Below are 18,589 nucleotides of genomic sequence, written 5' to 3' on the forward strand. Positions count from 1 at the left end.
TAAATAAAAAACCCATGTAGTTAAATGGCCGAAATCAATATTCGATCTCAAACATCTGATTCTCGGTGTTTTTTATTTCAATTTTTAAGAATTTTCGTTCCTTTATCTGATTGAAATAACGCAATAGGAAAAAATGTTTAGACGCCAATCATACTATTTTTATTTGCCTCAGTCTTTTTTACTAGCTCTTAATTTGTTGTATATTTCACTAGCTTTCGCTCGCGACACCATCTGCCCAAAATAAAAAGTAGCCTATGTATTCTTCCAGACTATTATCTACATCTATGCCAAATTTAATCGAGATACGTTCAGAAGTTCAGGCTACAAACTCCAACAAACATCCATTCATTTATCTAAAATTTCGCATTCATAATATTTAAATTAGATTATATACGTAGTTTAGTGTGACAATAAAAGTCCGGTTTATTTAATTAACTTGCTAGCAACACTGTTTTCTAAATGACAAATAACTAAGATCAACAGATCCGCAATGAGCTTAGACAACCAACATCTGGGACGTCCCTACCAATCTGTGGTGTTTGTCTGACGGGAACTAATTCGGTTGACAAATTGTGTTGTCTTAAGCAATCGTGATAAATGTTACTTGCTTTATACTATTCGATTACTAATATTATAAATGCGAAAGTTTAGATAGATGGATGGTTATTTGTTAGAGTTTGTAGTGTAAACGGCTGAACGGATTTCGATGACATTTGGTATAGATGTAGAGGATTGACTGGCAGAACACATAGGCTATTCACTTTTTGCTTTATTTAATTTTACGAGGACGGAGTCGCGGGCTAAAGCTAGTTAGATATAAAAGAATTCAATACTATTTATTGCAAATACAATTTCAATGCTGGGTACATTAAATTAGAATTTATTAACGCAATTAAATTAATTTGTTAACCAAATTAAAATTAGTGTCTCTTATAGTGTGCACACCTGAGACTAAACTATCAGACAATTGTTTAGTCTGGCATTGATTTATATAAGCTTATGTAGGTGCGTACAATACTCGTTTTTTAGTAGTGCAACTAAACAGTTGAATTAGCTGCGAAACAATTGACAATCGCATTGTGATAGTTTAGTCAAAGGTGTGCGCACACTCTAACTTTTGAATAGACATAGTAGATTTTGACTTATCTATACTTCTATACTATTATAATAAAGCGTAAACACACACTTCTTTGTTGCCTAAGATGTCAGCAATTACAGCATATTTTTGAATAATTCTCTTTTTGATAAAAAGCCCTACACTTACGTCACGCTTTAGGTTATATATTTTCACGCCCTTAAACTTAGGGGGTAAACATTTTGGATAAAAACCCTAATATGGGAAAGAGACCATAAGTTGTTGCCAACATCAAGGAAACAAGATTGTCATACTTTGTCATCATGTCGTCATTTTGACATTTGCAATTGAAAATTTGACACATCTAAACAATAAAATAATCTTATGCTGATGAAATCGCACGGGCACATCTAGTAAAGTATATATATTTGTGTTTAGTTTTGTACAATCTACATAATATAATCCTGTAACAATGGTTTCGGTACTTAGCACTAATTCCCTCCAATTTGCCGCTCGTTACGAGCACCGGTGCGTTAAACGCTTCAGAGAAAGTATTTAACGAAAGCAAGTTTAGGAAGTAATTAGCTTTATATAATTACTAACAAGAATTTGGAATTAAATCAAAAAATATACTTTATTGGTAGGTTAAATGAATCAAATAGAATGGCAACACTGACGTCTATGGTCAAATGTCATCTATCTGTCGACTGATGTCTATGGTCGATACTGCTCACAACTTTTTAAAAAAAAGATAGTTTACTTTTACTAATTTTAATGTTTAAGTTATATTCTTAATTTTGTAATAATAATATATAAAATTGGACATAAAATGTATTTAAACATCATTAGTTTTTGCAGCGTCATACAACATCCATTAGTTAATTGCTACGTAAAATTTAGCTGATGGTACTTTGCCAAATTACCTGTATTTCACACCTGCGCTATAACACGATGTACTATGCGTTTTTATGTTTTATTTATTTTATCTGATGGAATGTTAATATTAATAAGATTCAAGTTTGTTATTGCAACTCCTGATAAGATTGAATAGCAAAAAACCGTGACGTGTTTTTTACTATTTCGACAGTAAGTCAACATAATACTAGTAGGATAGTAAATGGAAGTCATCGAAATTGCTGCAATTTGAAGCGTAGCGTAAATTCAAACACAAATTAGCATGTTATTGGCTGTGAGCCGCTTTATATTATGGACAGAGAACAGGCACAGGCACCTAAGAATTTTAAAATAAATTATTTTACAATTTTCGCATCTCATGGGGGGGGGGAAAGCTGCCCAACTTCCGCCCCCACTGGCGACCCCTATGGCTATAATATAAATCAAATTGTATTTTTAGGTTAAAGACTAAGTTATTCAGTTTTATGCCAAGAACTGACGAAGAGGTTTGATAAAGAAGTCGGTCAATAATCTGTACTAATATTCCAAAGAAGAAAGATTTGTAGTTTTGTACGAATTAAAATAACTCAAAAACTACTAGGCCGATATCAAAAAATCTTTCACCATTCGAAAGCTACGTTATCACCGAGTAATATAGGCTATATTTTTAACGTAAACGAAGTCGCGAGCAACAGCTAATGTTAAATCTTTTCATTTGCATTTTTGCACATTTGCGTTCTATAATAAGTTAATTTTAAACTCAATATATTAAGAGAGAATAAAAGAGAATATCCTTTTGTATAAATAATTCGGTGGAACGGTGAGTTGCAAATAAAACCGCAGAGCTGCGAGATTCCCGCTGACTACGCTACGCCCCAGTTCTCTCTGCAAGCACCTGTCATCTACGTGCATACAAACAGCACCACATAGCACATTACCAACATTGACGCGATTGATGTGACGTCACCTATGTGTGATTTCAAACAGAACGTAATCTGTTTCACTGAAGCCATTTTAACTGTTATTAATATAATCTGCTAATGGCCGGTTTCCCAATAACGCTTAAGCATTCGTTAGTGCTTGTATCGATAGATACATTAAATCAAAAAGGCGTTACCGAACTACGTAATTTACTTTTTACTCCGTTGAATAGATCAATTTAACACTAATGAACCGCTAGGTTATGACAAAACAAGTTTGAACTTCAGAAACGCAGCATAATGGATGTATGACGACTTTAATAAATTTTAAAACCGTATTCTGTGTTTAATTGTTTTTAATTTTCATAGTTTTTTCAAACCTTGTTTTGTTTTTATTGATTTTTAATTTTAGTATTTTACAAACCGTATTTAGCTGTCACAAAATAAGTTTAAAATTGTATAGTCTATACGATAGGGGTCGTCTAAAACATGTGTTATAAATGACAGACCTTTGCCCCTTTTACAGAAACCTGGACAAAGGCATTGTTTTTTCACCCGTCGCTTTTATCAAACAGAGAATAGGCCGCGCGATAGACACGAATTTTTTACAAAACAGCGACCACATATGAAACTTGTAGGCATATTAATTAGCAAAAAAAATGTTATTTAACTATGTACATTTTTGTAAATAGAAGGAAGTAACTACAAAACTATTTATATATTAATTTAAGTTAGTTATACGTACTAATAAAAATATATTTTGTATGTAACTTTTACAAATCAATAAATTAGGACGAATTAAAAAAACATATAATTATATAGTTAATATTAGTTCTCGACAACATATTTCGTGTTTAAAAATGTACATTTAAAGTACACTTGTCCCTAATTAAAATGGATATCACATCCGCGGGAAATGGTTTTTGGAGTGTCGTTTGGCGGGAAATTTGCAGAATTTTAACGTTCATTTGCATTTAAAAAAAGAACTCAAACATTAGCTTGTAATGCCAACCGCAAAGGAGGCGTAAAAAAGTATTCGTGACAAAAAGAACGTTGCTTTTGCCGCTTAATTTCCATGCTTTGAACTGTTTCTGTTTAAAATAAATACATTTATAGACAGTTTCAATGTTGCTGGCAACTTCGCCCGCGTGAAATTAAAAAAAAAAAACATAGCCTATGTTACTCACTGATAACTTTTTTTAATGGTGAAAGAATTTAAATCGGCGGATCAGTTTTTAAGCTATTTTAATACATACAAAAAGCAATATTTCTTCTTTATAATACTAGTATAAGTAAGACTTTAGCTAACCGAGGTTGTATGTGTTCAGAACGCCTATCAAAATGATCATGAGAAGACTATAACTTAGAATAGCCCCATGCTCTAACACTATGCCTACGGGAAGAGCTTCTTGGATTTTAAATTGTTGAGGATTTCTTGTTCCATGGAGATATGAAAACCCTTATCTATTGGATCTGACTTTGGCTGACGGTTTCAAATTGTCTAATCTTATATATCCCTTAGAAGACAGCATATCATTCCATGATTTTGACCTGAATAAGGCCTTCGCCGCTGTTCGAAATCATGTTCCTTGACAACCTTATTTTTAAATTTCGCAATAAAATAAAACATTGTATCATCATATTCACTTACAATGCTCACAGGTTACATAAAAATTAGCATATATACAATTGCTTTTAATTCATGTACAACGCTGCCTAACTAGATTGGCGGGCGGCCAGCGACGCCGCGTTTTAAAATAAAATAACCGAATCATGCATCAAGGGAATTGGAATACGAATATTTCACAGATATTCCGTTATGCGGCAACTACGTTGTGCGCATTATAAAATAATGTTAATGTTACTCAGCTCTCTAGTGATTTGGAATATAAACATGATGCTGTTTTACCGACAGAGCCACGAGGGAAAGAGACAGTAAGAGAGCGAGATCGAGATAATAATGATATAAAATACATCACTATTTGAGTTCAATCACCTAATGCTTGCTTAAACTTTTGTCTGTCTGTTTGTCTGTCCGCAAGCCGCGTTTGTTCCGTGTAATTCTTTCTGAAGGGTGCTCACATAAACGGGCATATTATAGGTTACTTTCTTTAATCTTAATATTGCGTGGACGAGTCGCGGGTAACAGCTAGTGTAACATACTATAAGAGCTTTGCAGTGCGTATGGAAAACAACGAGCAACGAGACGCTCCATTCAAATGTGACGACGAATGCGACAAAAACACCAAACTAAACTATTCTTCGTATATAAACGATGTTATTAATTCATACATTTATTTCATTCATGAAATAACACAAAGGAAGATATAGCGTCTCGAGTGAGCGCACATTTTATTCAAAACGAGTAGACATTGAAATATATTGGACGAACAGTGGCACAGAAAGGAATAATGGAGAAAAATTGTCGCCAACTACGGCCCCAAGTGTGTTAAAATAACAATAAACATTTCTCGTAAGGTTTTACCACTTTTAATATATTCAACGCGAGCATAGCGACGTCTTAACACTGATCTGGATAAATGGATGTGCTAGGTTTCAATTTAAATGTACAAATTATTAGTTTCAATTCAAACCTCCACCAACAGCTATCATTAGAGCGTTGACGGCGAATCAGTCACAAAATTCCTATAGCCTGTCCATTTATTGAGATCAGTGGTCCTATACCATCTTTTATAACTAAATTTTATGAAAATTGAAAACTTTAACGACGAAGTTCATTTAACAATGGTCGATTAAAAATCCCTTTATACAAAAGACAGGAATCTCAAATGCAATTTAAAGTTGGCGTTACCGCGCGGTAAAAATCAAATTAAAACTCTCGATGAGATTTTAAAACTAAAATAAAACCACTACTTCGATCAGTGTTAAAGAATGCAATCTACTCTATACTCATAGTAATTTACTGCTTTAGAAATATTTTATGATCTACAATTTTCAAAGGTATTGAGTTTCATTTAATAACTTCACGTAGACCGCAAGCATTCGTTATCAAAGAGATACAAATAATAGAGGAGACATAACAAGCTCTGATTATTATTTTCATTGCTGTCGAACATAAGCAAGGGCACTATATTAGTTGAAAACTGAGTCATTACATGCGGGGAGTTCCCGCATACGGGTTAACGAATGAAAATTAACCGATTACGGAAACGGCTTGGGGACTAAGTTGAGGAGTATAATGCACAGTATACTCGTAGAAGGACTACCTAACGCATGCGGGCACTAATGACTCATGAAAAAGATTCGTGCGGGCATGGCATGCGTGTGTAGGAAATCTTTCGCACCACGCATGCTGCAAAGAATAAGTTATCGACTAAACAAACTGTGCCTTAAGCGAAGTTTTGTTATAAATAATACTGTATAAACCAAGCTTTGCTATATATATTTTTTATAATGTAAGGTGGCAAACGTGCATGCAGCCACCTGAATCCACCGAAATAGAAAGCGACTGCTGCCTATAAACATCCGCAATTGCAGATGCGTTGCCTACCCTTAATTGACGGAAGAGACGCACATAAAGAGGATTTTTCCCCTTTCTTTGCGTCTTCTTCGCCGTCAAATCCAATTTTTCTACCCATCCTTTCCTGTAAGGAAAAGGGTGGACAGGGAAAGTGTCTAAAATTAGGACTATTATTTTATAATATGCTGTTGGATAAAGTAGGAGTTATCATAATTGTTTTTCTGTACTGTTTTGCATATTCAATAAATCTATGTGAATAAAATTTTAATTACGTTAGTGTCAGTTCGCTGTATTAATTGCCGTTTTTGTTAATAAATTGATAAAATATTAATTAAATTCCACGCTCTGATAGTTTTTCATACGTTTAATCTATTTAAAATATCTTGCAATATTTGAAAATTCATCGTGAAATTTTAGTTCTAGTTTTCGTCGTTGCTTTTTTTCATTAAAATTTTATTTAAAACACTTTTACAAAACTAGTACAGTTAGTTATTTTGAAAAGAATATTTTTCTCTTTTGTATATAGAACTAGTTAGTCAAAAAAAACACATCTGTTCACTCTCTCTAATCTCTACTCTACTAATCACTGAATTACGAAGTTTCGTCATACAAATTCATTCAACGTCATTTAACATTTAGATCTCGTATTGTGTACTATACTATTATAATAAAGCGTAAACACACACTTCTTTGTTGCCTAAGATCACAGCAATTACAGCATATATTTGAATAATTCTTTTTTTAATAAAAACCCTACACTTACGTCACGCTTTAGGCTATATATTTTTAAGACATTAAACTTAGGGGCTAAATATTTGGTTAAAAACCCTAATGCGGGAAAGAGACCATAAATTGCTGCTAACATCAAGGAAGCAAGATTGCTAAGGTTTGTCATGTCATGTCATTTTGACATTTGCTATTGATAATTTGACAAATGTAAACAATGAAATATTTTTTTATAGTTTCACGCGGGTGAAGCCGCACGGGAACAGCTAGTATAACAATAAGAGGAAAAAATCGTATTGTTATATGTTTTGAAATAACCCAAAAACAACTGGGCCGATTTCAAAAACTCTCTCGCCATTAAAATGGTATTTTATCTGTGAGTAACATAGGCTACATCTTTTAATATTTTTTAATTTCACGGAGACGAAGTCGCGAGAAACGGCTAGTCTATACAATAATGTACAACTATATTTATGTAATAACCACAAGTGATTCGTTCGCAGGAAAAAGCCAAATCTTATTAAGATAAATGGCTTCCTTTCCATTCAGAGCTTTTCTAATAAGAATCTTATTACATTAACGTTGATTAAGCTTATATGATTAACACTATTTATATAACACTAGCTGTTGTGCGCGACTTCGTCCCCATGAAATAAAAACATGGCCTATGTTACTCACAGATAAATAATCTTTCTAACGGTGAAAGAATTGTTTAAATCAGCCCAGTAGTTTTTGAGTTATTTCAATACATACAAAAATACAAATCTTTCTCCTTTATAACATTAGTATACGAGGACAAAAATAAATCAACGGCGTGGAGTTAAATATATGTTTAACTAAACAATGTCTAACTATATTTTTGGGCTACAGTTAATATTTTGAAAGAAACCTTTTAAATACATTTCTGCACATTTCCTGCCTTGACAACGTCGTATTAAATTTGTTGTCCAATTTGTTACTTCCCTGACAGCGCTGGCTGATGAGATATTTGGAAAAGTTTTGACAATAATTTCGATACATTTGTACGAGGATTTCACATAAAATCAAATGCTTAAAGTTTTCTTAAAACGAAATATGTACTGATCGATGTTATTGTTGGTCTTGAGTTATAGTTAAATTGGTTATCGACTAGTCAATTCTGGTCAAGATTTCGTAGATAATCAGTCTATATTTAGTTGTGATGGCGTATCAAATTAATTGAAGTATTACGGAGTGCAGTCAGTGAGAGAATTTAATTAAAGAGATCATTATAAAAGTGTCGCGACAACCTTCGCGAAATTATCACTTTTTTCCGAAGCAAAATTTTCTTTGACTAGCTATCGCCCGCGATTTCGTTCCTTAATGCGTATATGTGCTATTTGTCGGTAATAATCTTTAAGATTTGTGCCACTTTAAGACCACTTTAAGCTCCTAGTTAAAATCGCCTAAATAGCAAAGCGATTGTTGTCCAGACATTTTTATAGTTGTAATGCGTACTATTAATCGACGCAAGATGGGACGCCCGAAAAAGAGGATTTTCCCCTCTTTTGCTAAATACATTGTCCCTTTCCATAATAACTACAGTACGCACACTAATCAGACGAAACTCAAAACTCTTGAACTTAACACCTATCTTCCGTGTGTTGTATTGCGCACAGCCGATTTATTCTTGTTTATGATGTCATTGTAGACTCTACCACTGTTAAAATACCACTGACATTTTAGTACTTACGCAGTTACTTTATTATTTAACACAGTAGTTTTAATAATTTCATCTCTTTTCATATTAGATATCATTAAAAAGATTAAGTTACAAGGGAATTGCATTTTTGTATTCTTGAATTGGTTCTGGCGAGGCTCCAATATGCAGATGATCCGGCTCAGTTAGCGAGTTGGGAACCAATCTAACTTTCAACACAAAATTGTAATCACTTCACAAACTTCGGTCTATTTTAATAAAACCCGTGTCCCAATGTGTTAATAAATATTTCTTTATAGTTAATAATGTTTGTTTCTATCAGAAAGTTATTAAAATCCGAGTTCTCGCTGATATTTTTCTTGTTCTTTTGGCCCTAACCACGAAGGGGTGGGGCGGACGCCATTTTATAACTTTGCATATAAGTTACAGTTTTGCTACAATCGTTATATTGTTTGTTGCTTATATTACTGTTTAGATTCAAATTAAGTCACATATTGCATTGTGAAGGAAAATAACATAAACATTTTCTGCAAAGGAGATAGTCAAAACTAATGGAAGTTTAAACCGCATATCATCATGCCCTGCTTTATCCTACTCCCGTAAGGTCGGCGCATCGGGTTTTCGTCCTCCAAGGCACTCTATCATCCGTCATCTCAGTCATCACTCCCTTCTTGATCATGTTAAACCGTATATGACCATTAAAAATAAATAATCGTCTAAAATAACAGAAATTAACGTAAGTTTTTAATAGTCCATTTCGAAATAAATGAAGAAAACATACGTATTTACATAAGTATATTTTGAATTAAAAGTCTTTAGTAAATTTAAATTAACTGTAACATCAATACTTGCAGTTCTGTATTATGGTAGAAATTATTTTTTTAAATATAATGAACTAAGTATATAAAAATGTTACAGAAACTCAATAGTTTACCTATAGTGCGTATCATATCAAGTTACAAACTATTTGACCTCAAGATTGAACGGTGAGGTTACATCTAACTCACTTTCGCTGTATCTCTGTAAACTGATATCTACCCTTTTACACTTTCGGACAAAATTAAGTACATCATTAAAATTATTTCTCATAGCACGTTTTAAGGGATTTTATGAAAACAGCACAATATATCAAGAAACGTTTAATCTAATATAAAGATTTGTATTTTTTTATGTATTGAAATAACTCAAAAACTACTGAGCCGATTTTAAAAATTCAGCGTTAGAAAGGTAATTTATCCGTGAGCAACATAGGCTATATTTTTTTGTTAATTTTTAACTTCACGCGGGCAAAGTCGCGAACAAACAGCTAGTGTTAAATATAACAAAAACATATTGATTTTGTGCTGTGACTGAAATTATGAACAACACAACTCACGTTCCATAATCTATTGGGATAGGTAGAGCTTATGACAGTAGCTTAGCTTACTTAGCGTGGTCTTAGTACAATTTTATTAAATAATGTTCAAATTGATAAATTACGTATTAATTACCTTTTCATTAACCTGTACTATACCGTAATTAGGTAACACTTGTTCTAACCTCTGAGTAAAATCTGGGCAAAGGATTTCTGAGAGCTCCCAAATTAACCACTTAACGTGGCCTTGAGTGTACGAACCCTCAATTTGTACCGAGACGTTTCCATTGAGAACGCTACACTTTGGGTCGAATTTATATTACAAACTGTTATAAAGATGCTTTTTATATATTAGCTTAGCTGTATATTGTCAAATGTAGACTAAAACAAACGAACATCTTATTTTTAAGTGCCAATTGTTTTTTTTTGAAAAAAGAACTATTACTTACCCAGAGATGTACCAACTTCTTTATCTTGGTAACATACAGACCATAAATAGACTTGAATCACTGATCTGTATAAATAGATAGATGTTTTCTTGGAAATTATAACTTTTGCCTCATTTATTTTTTACCAGCTTTCGCCAGCGAATTAAAAAAGAAAAGCGTGTAGCATATATGTTCTTCAGTCTATCCTCTACGTCTATACTTTTCATCGAGATCTGTTTAAGAGTGGTAGAGCCCGCTTTCACATCTTCGCACGCATGGTCCGGCCCGCCCGGTGTAATACCACGACCCCACAGAAAACAGGCGTGAAGTGGAAGCAATTCCGCGTTTCGTCTGATGAGTGTGGTGACGGAGGCCTAATTCTAGTCCCTTTCCCTTTCCACCATTTTCTTAAGAGGAAAGGATGGGAAGGAAAAGTGGATTTGACGGCGGAGGAGATACATAGGAAGAGGAAATGTCTTTTTATGTGCGTCTCCTCCTCCGTCAATTAAGAGTAGGCAACGCATCTGCAATTGCGGATGTTTATGGGCAGCGGTCGTTTTCCATTTCGGTGGACTCAGGTGACCGCTTGCTCGTTTGCTGCCTTATATTATAAAAGAAAAAAAGAGCAGTTTAGGCTAACTTTAACATCCATCCATCTAAACTTGATAACATTAGTAAGAAGTAGGATTAGTAAGATTAATTCTAACTCTGGCCACCGCAACAACACAACCGACATAGTTAATATGGCGAAAACTAAAAAGGCACAAAACATCACGTCTCATAACCGATCCATTTACATCATCATCATCATCCTCATAATGCTACTCCCGTAGGGACGGCACGGCAGGTTTTTGTCCTCCAAATAACTATCATACGTCATCACTCCCTTTTGTCACCATTCACGCAATCCATCCATCTCTTTCTAGGTTTTATTTATTATCCGATCCATTTACAAAGGTAAGTAAGTAAAAAGATCGGAATGTATCATTGAGTAGATTTGTCAAAGGCTGTAGTCAGCGGCGTGTGAAATTGTCTCACAGCAAAGTCGTAGAAAATGCAAATAACTATATATTTCACTTTAGAGATACGAATTCTTTAATTCAATTGTGTTCAAGATGCACATTTTTAGATAAATATCTGTAAACGTAAATGTAAATTAAATTAAGTAAAAAGCAATTATTTGCAAAATAGAGAAGCTAGTAAAGTGTGCAAAGTCGTTTCGGGTAAGCCTGGAGAGGGCTCTGCCGCGCCCCGATATACTCTAATCATTATACAAAAATTTAAAATTATAAGTCATACTGATATCATAAATGCGAAAGTTAAGATGGATGAATATTTGTTAGAGTTTGTAGCCTAAACTGCTGAAGGTATCTCGATGAGATTTAGCATTGATGTGAGGATAGTCTGGAAGCACACTTAGGCAACTTACATTTGTTTTTTTTTTAATTTCACACGGATTAAGTCGCTAGAGAATATTATGTTACGAGTTAATTTCTCAATAAACAATTAAAACATCATAAGTTTATGGTTTTATTTTTATGTAGTTATTAAGTTTTTATTAAAATAAAATTGAGCATGAATTTGTCGAGAAATGGAATATGTTAATGTATAAAACGCTGAATTTAATCTAAAAAGGACAACGGAACAATGCACTGTAATTTGCGCGGCCATTGTTCTGTGCAAGATGTAGGAATTCACTGACATACTATTGTGTACACTTTTAGTCTATTGAAAAAAAATACGTGTGATATATTAAAAATTTCGTTTAGAGGGCGAATTTTAAAAAATACTAGCCTACGATTGTGTACAACCAACTGGCTTAATAAGGCCCCACTAAGGGCGTTCCGCTCCCTTTAAGTAGATTCCGAGAACATTGTAAAAAATAATCCATCTATATGTTCACTAGTTCACCAGTAGTTTATGTTGTACTAGCTTTCGCTCGCGACTTCATCTGCGTGGAATTAAAACAAAAACAAAGTGAGTAGCCTACGTGTTCTTTCAGAGTAAACTCGACATCTAACTATACCAAATTTCATAGAAATTCGTTCAGCCGTTTAGGCTGCAAACTCTAACAAACATCCATCCATCTAAACTTTCGCATTTATAATGTTAGTAAGATATTCACCCATGACCATTGTGAATACACTCAATATAAAAGGATCGGTTTCATATAGCAAATGTAAATTTGTCGGAATTATTAGTTAATTATAACGGCCAACTGCGCCGCTCTGTTCCTGAGTTTCAGTTCTCGTAAAGTTTCGCTTTTGGCGGTGAATGTACTGCTCCTATTGTTATACCTTAATTAACTATGAGTTTTACAATTCATTAACATGAAGTTACGAACTAGATTTTCCAACGAAACATCTGTAAAAGTATTGTCAATTCAGTTTTTTTCTAAGAGAATGAGAGACAGATTTAAGTTCAGTTTTTAAGACTTACTTCGTAAAGATAAAAAATCTGATAATGAATCCACAATACTTGACAATCGTAGATATTGTCGGTCACTCCCCGTGAAATGTTCACACGTTTTATTGTCAACTAGATTTCGCCCTCGTGGAATTAAAAAAACAGAAAAGGTGTAGCGTATGTGTTATTCCAGAATATCCTTTACATCTGTGACAAATTTTATCAAGTTCTGCAGTTTAGGCTACAAACTCTAACAAACATCCATCTAAACTTTCGCATTTATAATATTAGTAAGATAGAATTCGATAAAAAAAAAACAAGCGACGGTCGCCCATAGACACCCGCATTTATAGATGCGTTACCAACATTTAAATCAAGAAAGGGGTACAGAAAGAGACTATTTCTCTATCTATGCGTCTTATCTCAAGTCTAATCCACTTCCCAGTCACATCCCTTTCTTGTATAAGGGAGGACTAAACAATTTGACTGTTGTAGAAACTGTATTGTTTTCCACTGCAAAGAAAAAGCTCATTAAAACATTAATTTCTAACAAATAGAAAATATGAGACAGTAAAATAGAGGAAATAAGAATAGTAGACATCGAAACAATAGAAATAGTTCACGCATAATGACTCGCTGTTCTGCCGGGAATTTGAAATATTTGCTCACTCCATTTCTATTAAAAACATAAACAACTAGCTAATTTATCAGAGTAATGCCGTCGACGGTCAGGACAATAAGTGCTTTCAAATTTCTAAATATAATGTAAAAAAAGAAAAGAAAAAATAAACATAAAACAAAAAAAAACTCATTAATGTAACAAGGATTACGCAACAAAAAAAAAGATTCGTGCAAAAAAGAACACGGACCAAGAGTCTGTAGATGTTGATTTAAAAAAAAACTTCTAAATATATTATCTGCATTAAAACCATAATTTACCTATCAAGTAACCAAGTAACCAAAACACATGAACATTATTATTATTTGGTTACACACGGATATCTAATTCGCTGATGCGTGTGTTGATAAGATTGATGGTAACTAGTATATCGATTATATTTGTGAAAATTTATTAATGAAGCCAACAGTAAAGTCTCTGAAAGTTTCGGCAGTGGAAACAATCGTGTGTCTATGGTTCTTTTTGTTTTTAATTTCAAATTGAATGGCGTTATTTATGCCAATGCTATAGCCTGTAGCAATTATGAGATCCTCAACAAAATCAGTATTGTGTGAACATCGCAATCAAATTGATTTGCACAGAATCTGCATACATTGGATTGCGGCCAAAGGCGGGAAATATAAAAAAAATGGAATTTTAACGCTACTGTCTCCAACTATTGCAGTTTTTATTTTAAATTAATAAGTACTGGTATTGTGTTTTTAATGTAGACAGAGGTAAATGTGTCAAAAATGGTCAATTACTTTACGAAATGGTAATAATTATTAACAATTTAACTACTTGCATGCATTCATCGTCATGATGCTGTCTCACTTTCTTCTAGTAGAATGAGAGTGACGACAATAGTTTGTAAGACACTTTTAGCAACGAAAACTAGTGCTTGTAAATACTTGTTTTTCTTTAGACACATGAGAGGCAGTCGGCGGAACAATTTAACGATCCGCATCATTACATGTAGTGTACATAAGTACGGCCGCAAATTCTATTTATACTCTATTGCTCCTTTTCTGAACGAAATTGTTATTGTCATAATTTACGATTTAATGACATCCTTAGGAAGCTTTTTGGCGGGAAACAGTTTTACCTTTTAAGTCTCCATTTATGGACATAAATCTTATATTTTCCCGGATTGTTGCCCTGTGTGGTATTATTTTTGTTTATCTTTTTCTTTTTTACTACTCGTAAGTATGTGTCCGTCATGACACTAGAAACTTTTACAAATAATTTACCGGTTTTTATCAAATTTAGTCACCGCCATTTTGCAAATTGGTAACATTGATACTAAAAATAAACGAGACTGACTATAACTTAGCACAATATTGTTGCCCAGTAGGTTGTTTTGCTCGCGTCATTACGTTAACTTCTGTTTTTATACCGGGCCCGACATTTCTTGCAAAACAAAGTTTTTATCAAAACATCTATTTATCAATCTGCCTAACAAGGTCCTAAAAAAAATTAAGAAATATGTTAAAGAACTAATTTAAATAACTATTTAGATAAAAACATGCAGAATGTAATGTGGAATAATACAAAACTTGAACCAATAATTACTAAAAAAATAATTCGCTGCCATAGACATGAAACAGAAAACAAATCTATAAATAGGGATGTGACTAAAAGGTCGTTAAACCCATCGTCATTAATTAAACAATACAGAAACAGCTGGCATAAATGAATAGTTTTATGACGCCACAAAGCCTATTCAATCAACATTATCAATCACCAGAGCGAACTTAAACCGCTGACGTCACTGTATTAAGTAGCTCCTTAACTTAGCGTTTGAAACATTAAAATCTCACCACATTCTGTAAAAACTTGTATGAAATTTCTTAAGAATCAAGACATTGTCTATATCTTTTAACTTCGATAGCCTGTAGTGTGATATTTATTTTTATTCGTATCATTAATTCAACATACTATTTGAAGAACCTCGCATTTTGTAACAACTCTATTATAGGTAATAAATAATTTATAGCAGCTAAAGTTAATCATCCGTATCATGATTAATTTGTAATTCAATAAGGATTAAAAACGTATGTAGCTTATTAATTAGCAAGCGTATATCAACGATTTTAATTCATTCATTAACCTAATAGTAAAATGAATCTATCGAATCATATATTAATAAGATTAGTTCGTGTACTGGAATTGATGTAGTCAATTTATAGAGCACGTTCCAGTTAGGTTAAACTAATTGGACATAACTTCAACACGTGCTAATAATTAAAAGGAATTTATAGGTCATTTGGGTCCGACTTGAAGATCTCTTGATAGTTGGAACTTGAAACTAGGCAATAATTAGATTTCTACGTATGTAGACACGGTCTAACAAATTAGAAATTGCGAATGTTCGTCTTTTGGAATAGTAAACAAAACTTTAGAATTATTTATTGTTCACTTATATATACTAATTTTGCTTATTTCAAATGTTAACTAAGGCTACCAGGACAATGTAAATAAAACAAATTTATCTAAAATAACTATTTTAGAAACGAAGGAAACCTATACCAAATGAATACCGTGGCGCCTGAATGATTTTAGTAGCAAACATGTAAAATGTACATTTCAATGTAAAATTTTGAGTAAAAGTCTCAATACCTAATTGAGAACAATATTAGGGCAGACATTTTCAAAATACGTCTTTATAATAAGTGTATGTTTTATGTAATTATTTTGTTACAATATGTTCTGTGCTCGATACTTTTGGGTTTGTTGTATTCAATGATGCGCAGTATTCAAATATTACAATGTGTACAATAACATGGATGCGATAAGTAGTTATTGCTTTTATGGTAATTAGGTAATAAGAAAAATATTTATTAAAAACGAGTTTACATTTTTAATCTGTGCTGTCAAATCCCAAAAAACTGGTACGAAGCTAAACGCACCATAGCCAATACTTAAACCAGTAATGTTACAGCTCGTCGCCCAGCACTACAGTTGCCCATAGACATTGTGTTTTGACAAAGTTTTCGTGAGATAAAAATGACGATCCTTACATTTTAATTAAAAATTAAAATAAAATTAAGTGCCTCAAAACATGACTGTGTGGAAAAACCTTGAAAATGAGGAATGCTACGCCGTCGGTGAGTATTTTATTTCATAACTAGTAACGTTCGTTACAAGGAGTTATCAAATTTTTTGATATAGTTTTGTAATCGTAACTTCCCTCCCGCGGAGTTTAGATAAATATAAACATTGCCTCATTCCCTGCGTTGCTATCAGTTCCATCCTGGTACAAAATTGCAGTTTTATGTAACATCTTATTAATGTTTTTGAGTTATTTGACCACTCCCATTAACGTATGAGTAGCGTATTGATAAGTGATTGGAAAATACGCGGGGGACAATTTTAAATTGAAGTTTCATTCATGCTTTGGGGTGTTTTTAATTATGATTCTATGTTTTTATTGTCTTTAAAAGTAAACAAATCAGCAACTTCATTATTTTACCTTTATAATTGTAGAAAATATGCTTCTTACATACATATAAACATCAAAGAGATTTGTTTTACCTCTCCTAGGACTTAACAACTAAGCTAAAGTTACCATAGAACTGTAGATTGAGTGTAACAAGATGGTAATCTGTTTCATACAAGTGTTTTGGCAGTTAGACCTAAAGTTCACAATTATTTATAATTCTAGAACTGTATGTTATGACATACTTTTTTATATTTTGCAGGAATAAGTAAAACATCATATATAAAATAAACTTCCTGTGCAATACTAACCTTGGTAAAACAAAAATATAAAATACAATGCTTTTTATTACAATGTCCATTATGACCTCATAAATTCCTGATAAGTTCTTATATAAAACAATAACCATGTATTATTACTTAAAACATTGTTAAAACAATGAAATAAAACCAACTATGGCAATAAATAGATTATTAAAAGAACATCACACTTCATACTAATATTATAAATGCAAAAGTTTAGATGGATGGGTGTTTGTTAAAGTTTGTAGCCTAAACGGCTGAACAGATTTTGATGAAATTTGGTATGGATGTAGAGGATAATCTGGAAAAACACATAGGGCGGAGTCACAGGCGAAAGCTAGTATTAACTAAAGATCTTACTAAATGAAACCATAACTATTTAATGATTTTATCAAAAAGATTGAAGATAATTGAAAATGTGAAATATGAGATTAAAAAAGTAAATAGCAGAATGTAAAATTGGTTGACAGAACTCAGTATGTTCTGAAAAAATCGCCAATAGCTGATATCAATTAAGAAACTGAAAGAGGACAACAAAAGTGTTAGTTGCTTCCTTGGTTGAATAAAGGTAGGCAGTACTTCTAAAAATGCTTATGTCTAGGGCAGTGGTTGCTTTATTTTGATGATTACCAGTGGCTGTTTATTCATTTGTCACCTTTTAATATAAAGTTTTATTATAAAGAGGTAAGATTTGGATTTTTGTATGTGTTAAAATAATTTAAAACCTACTGGGCCAATTTGAAAATTACTTTTACCATTAAAATGTTATGTTATCAGTAAGTAATATATGCTATATTTTTTAATTTCATGCAGACAAAGTCGTGAGCAAAAGCTATTACAAAAGTACAAAGTATAATCTTACTAAATTTATAAATGCGAAAGTTTGCATGGATGTGTAGGTCTATAGTTTTGGGGTCAAGTACAGGGCCTTGTGTTTAAATGAGGAAATACCTCATAAAGATTTGTTTGCTCTGGCAGATTGTGTGGTTTGATTTAACCACAAATTAGTACTAACAAATATATTATTATATCTATATTCTACTGTCAAATGTTTTTATTATTGATATCTTACTAATATTATAAATGCGAAAGTTTAGATGGATGGATGTTAGAATTTGTAGCCTAAACAACTGAATGTATTTCAATGAAATCTGGTACAGATGTAGCGGACAGTCTGGAAGGACACATAGGCTACTCACTTTTTTTTTTTAATTCTAAGCGGACGGAG

The 18,589-nt window shown here is 32.8% G+C and overlaps 1 protein-coding gene across 1 annotated transcript in view; it reads left to right on the forward strand.

The window, feature by feature from the left end:
• Positions 1 to 16,574: 16,574 nt before the first annotated feature.
• LOC106110624 (dedicator of cytokinesis protein 1-like) overlaps positions 16,575 to 18,589 on the forward strand; it is a 13,756-nt gene continuing 11,741 nt past the window's right edge. The window contains exon 1 of the mRNA XM_013292508.1: positions 16,575 to 16,727. Coding sequence (XP_013147962.1) covers positions 16,682 to 16,727 — 46 coding nt within the window. The 5' untranslated portion in view covers positions 16,575 to 16,681. The remainder of the gene's footprint in view (positions 16,728 to 18,589) is intronic.

The sequence above is a fragment of the Papilio polytes genome, unplaced genomic scaffold (assembly GCF_000836215.1).
Source record: "Papilio polytes unplaced genomic scaffold, Ppol_1.0 DF824213.1, whole genome shotgun sequence".
NCBI lineage: Eukaryota > Metazoa > Arthropoda > Insecta > Lepidoptera > Papilionidae > Papilio > Papilio polytes.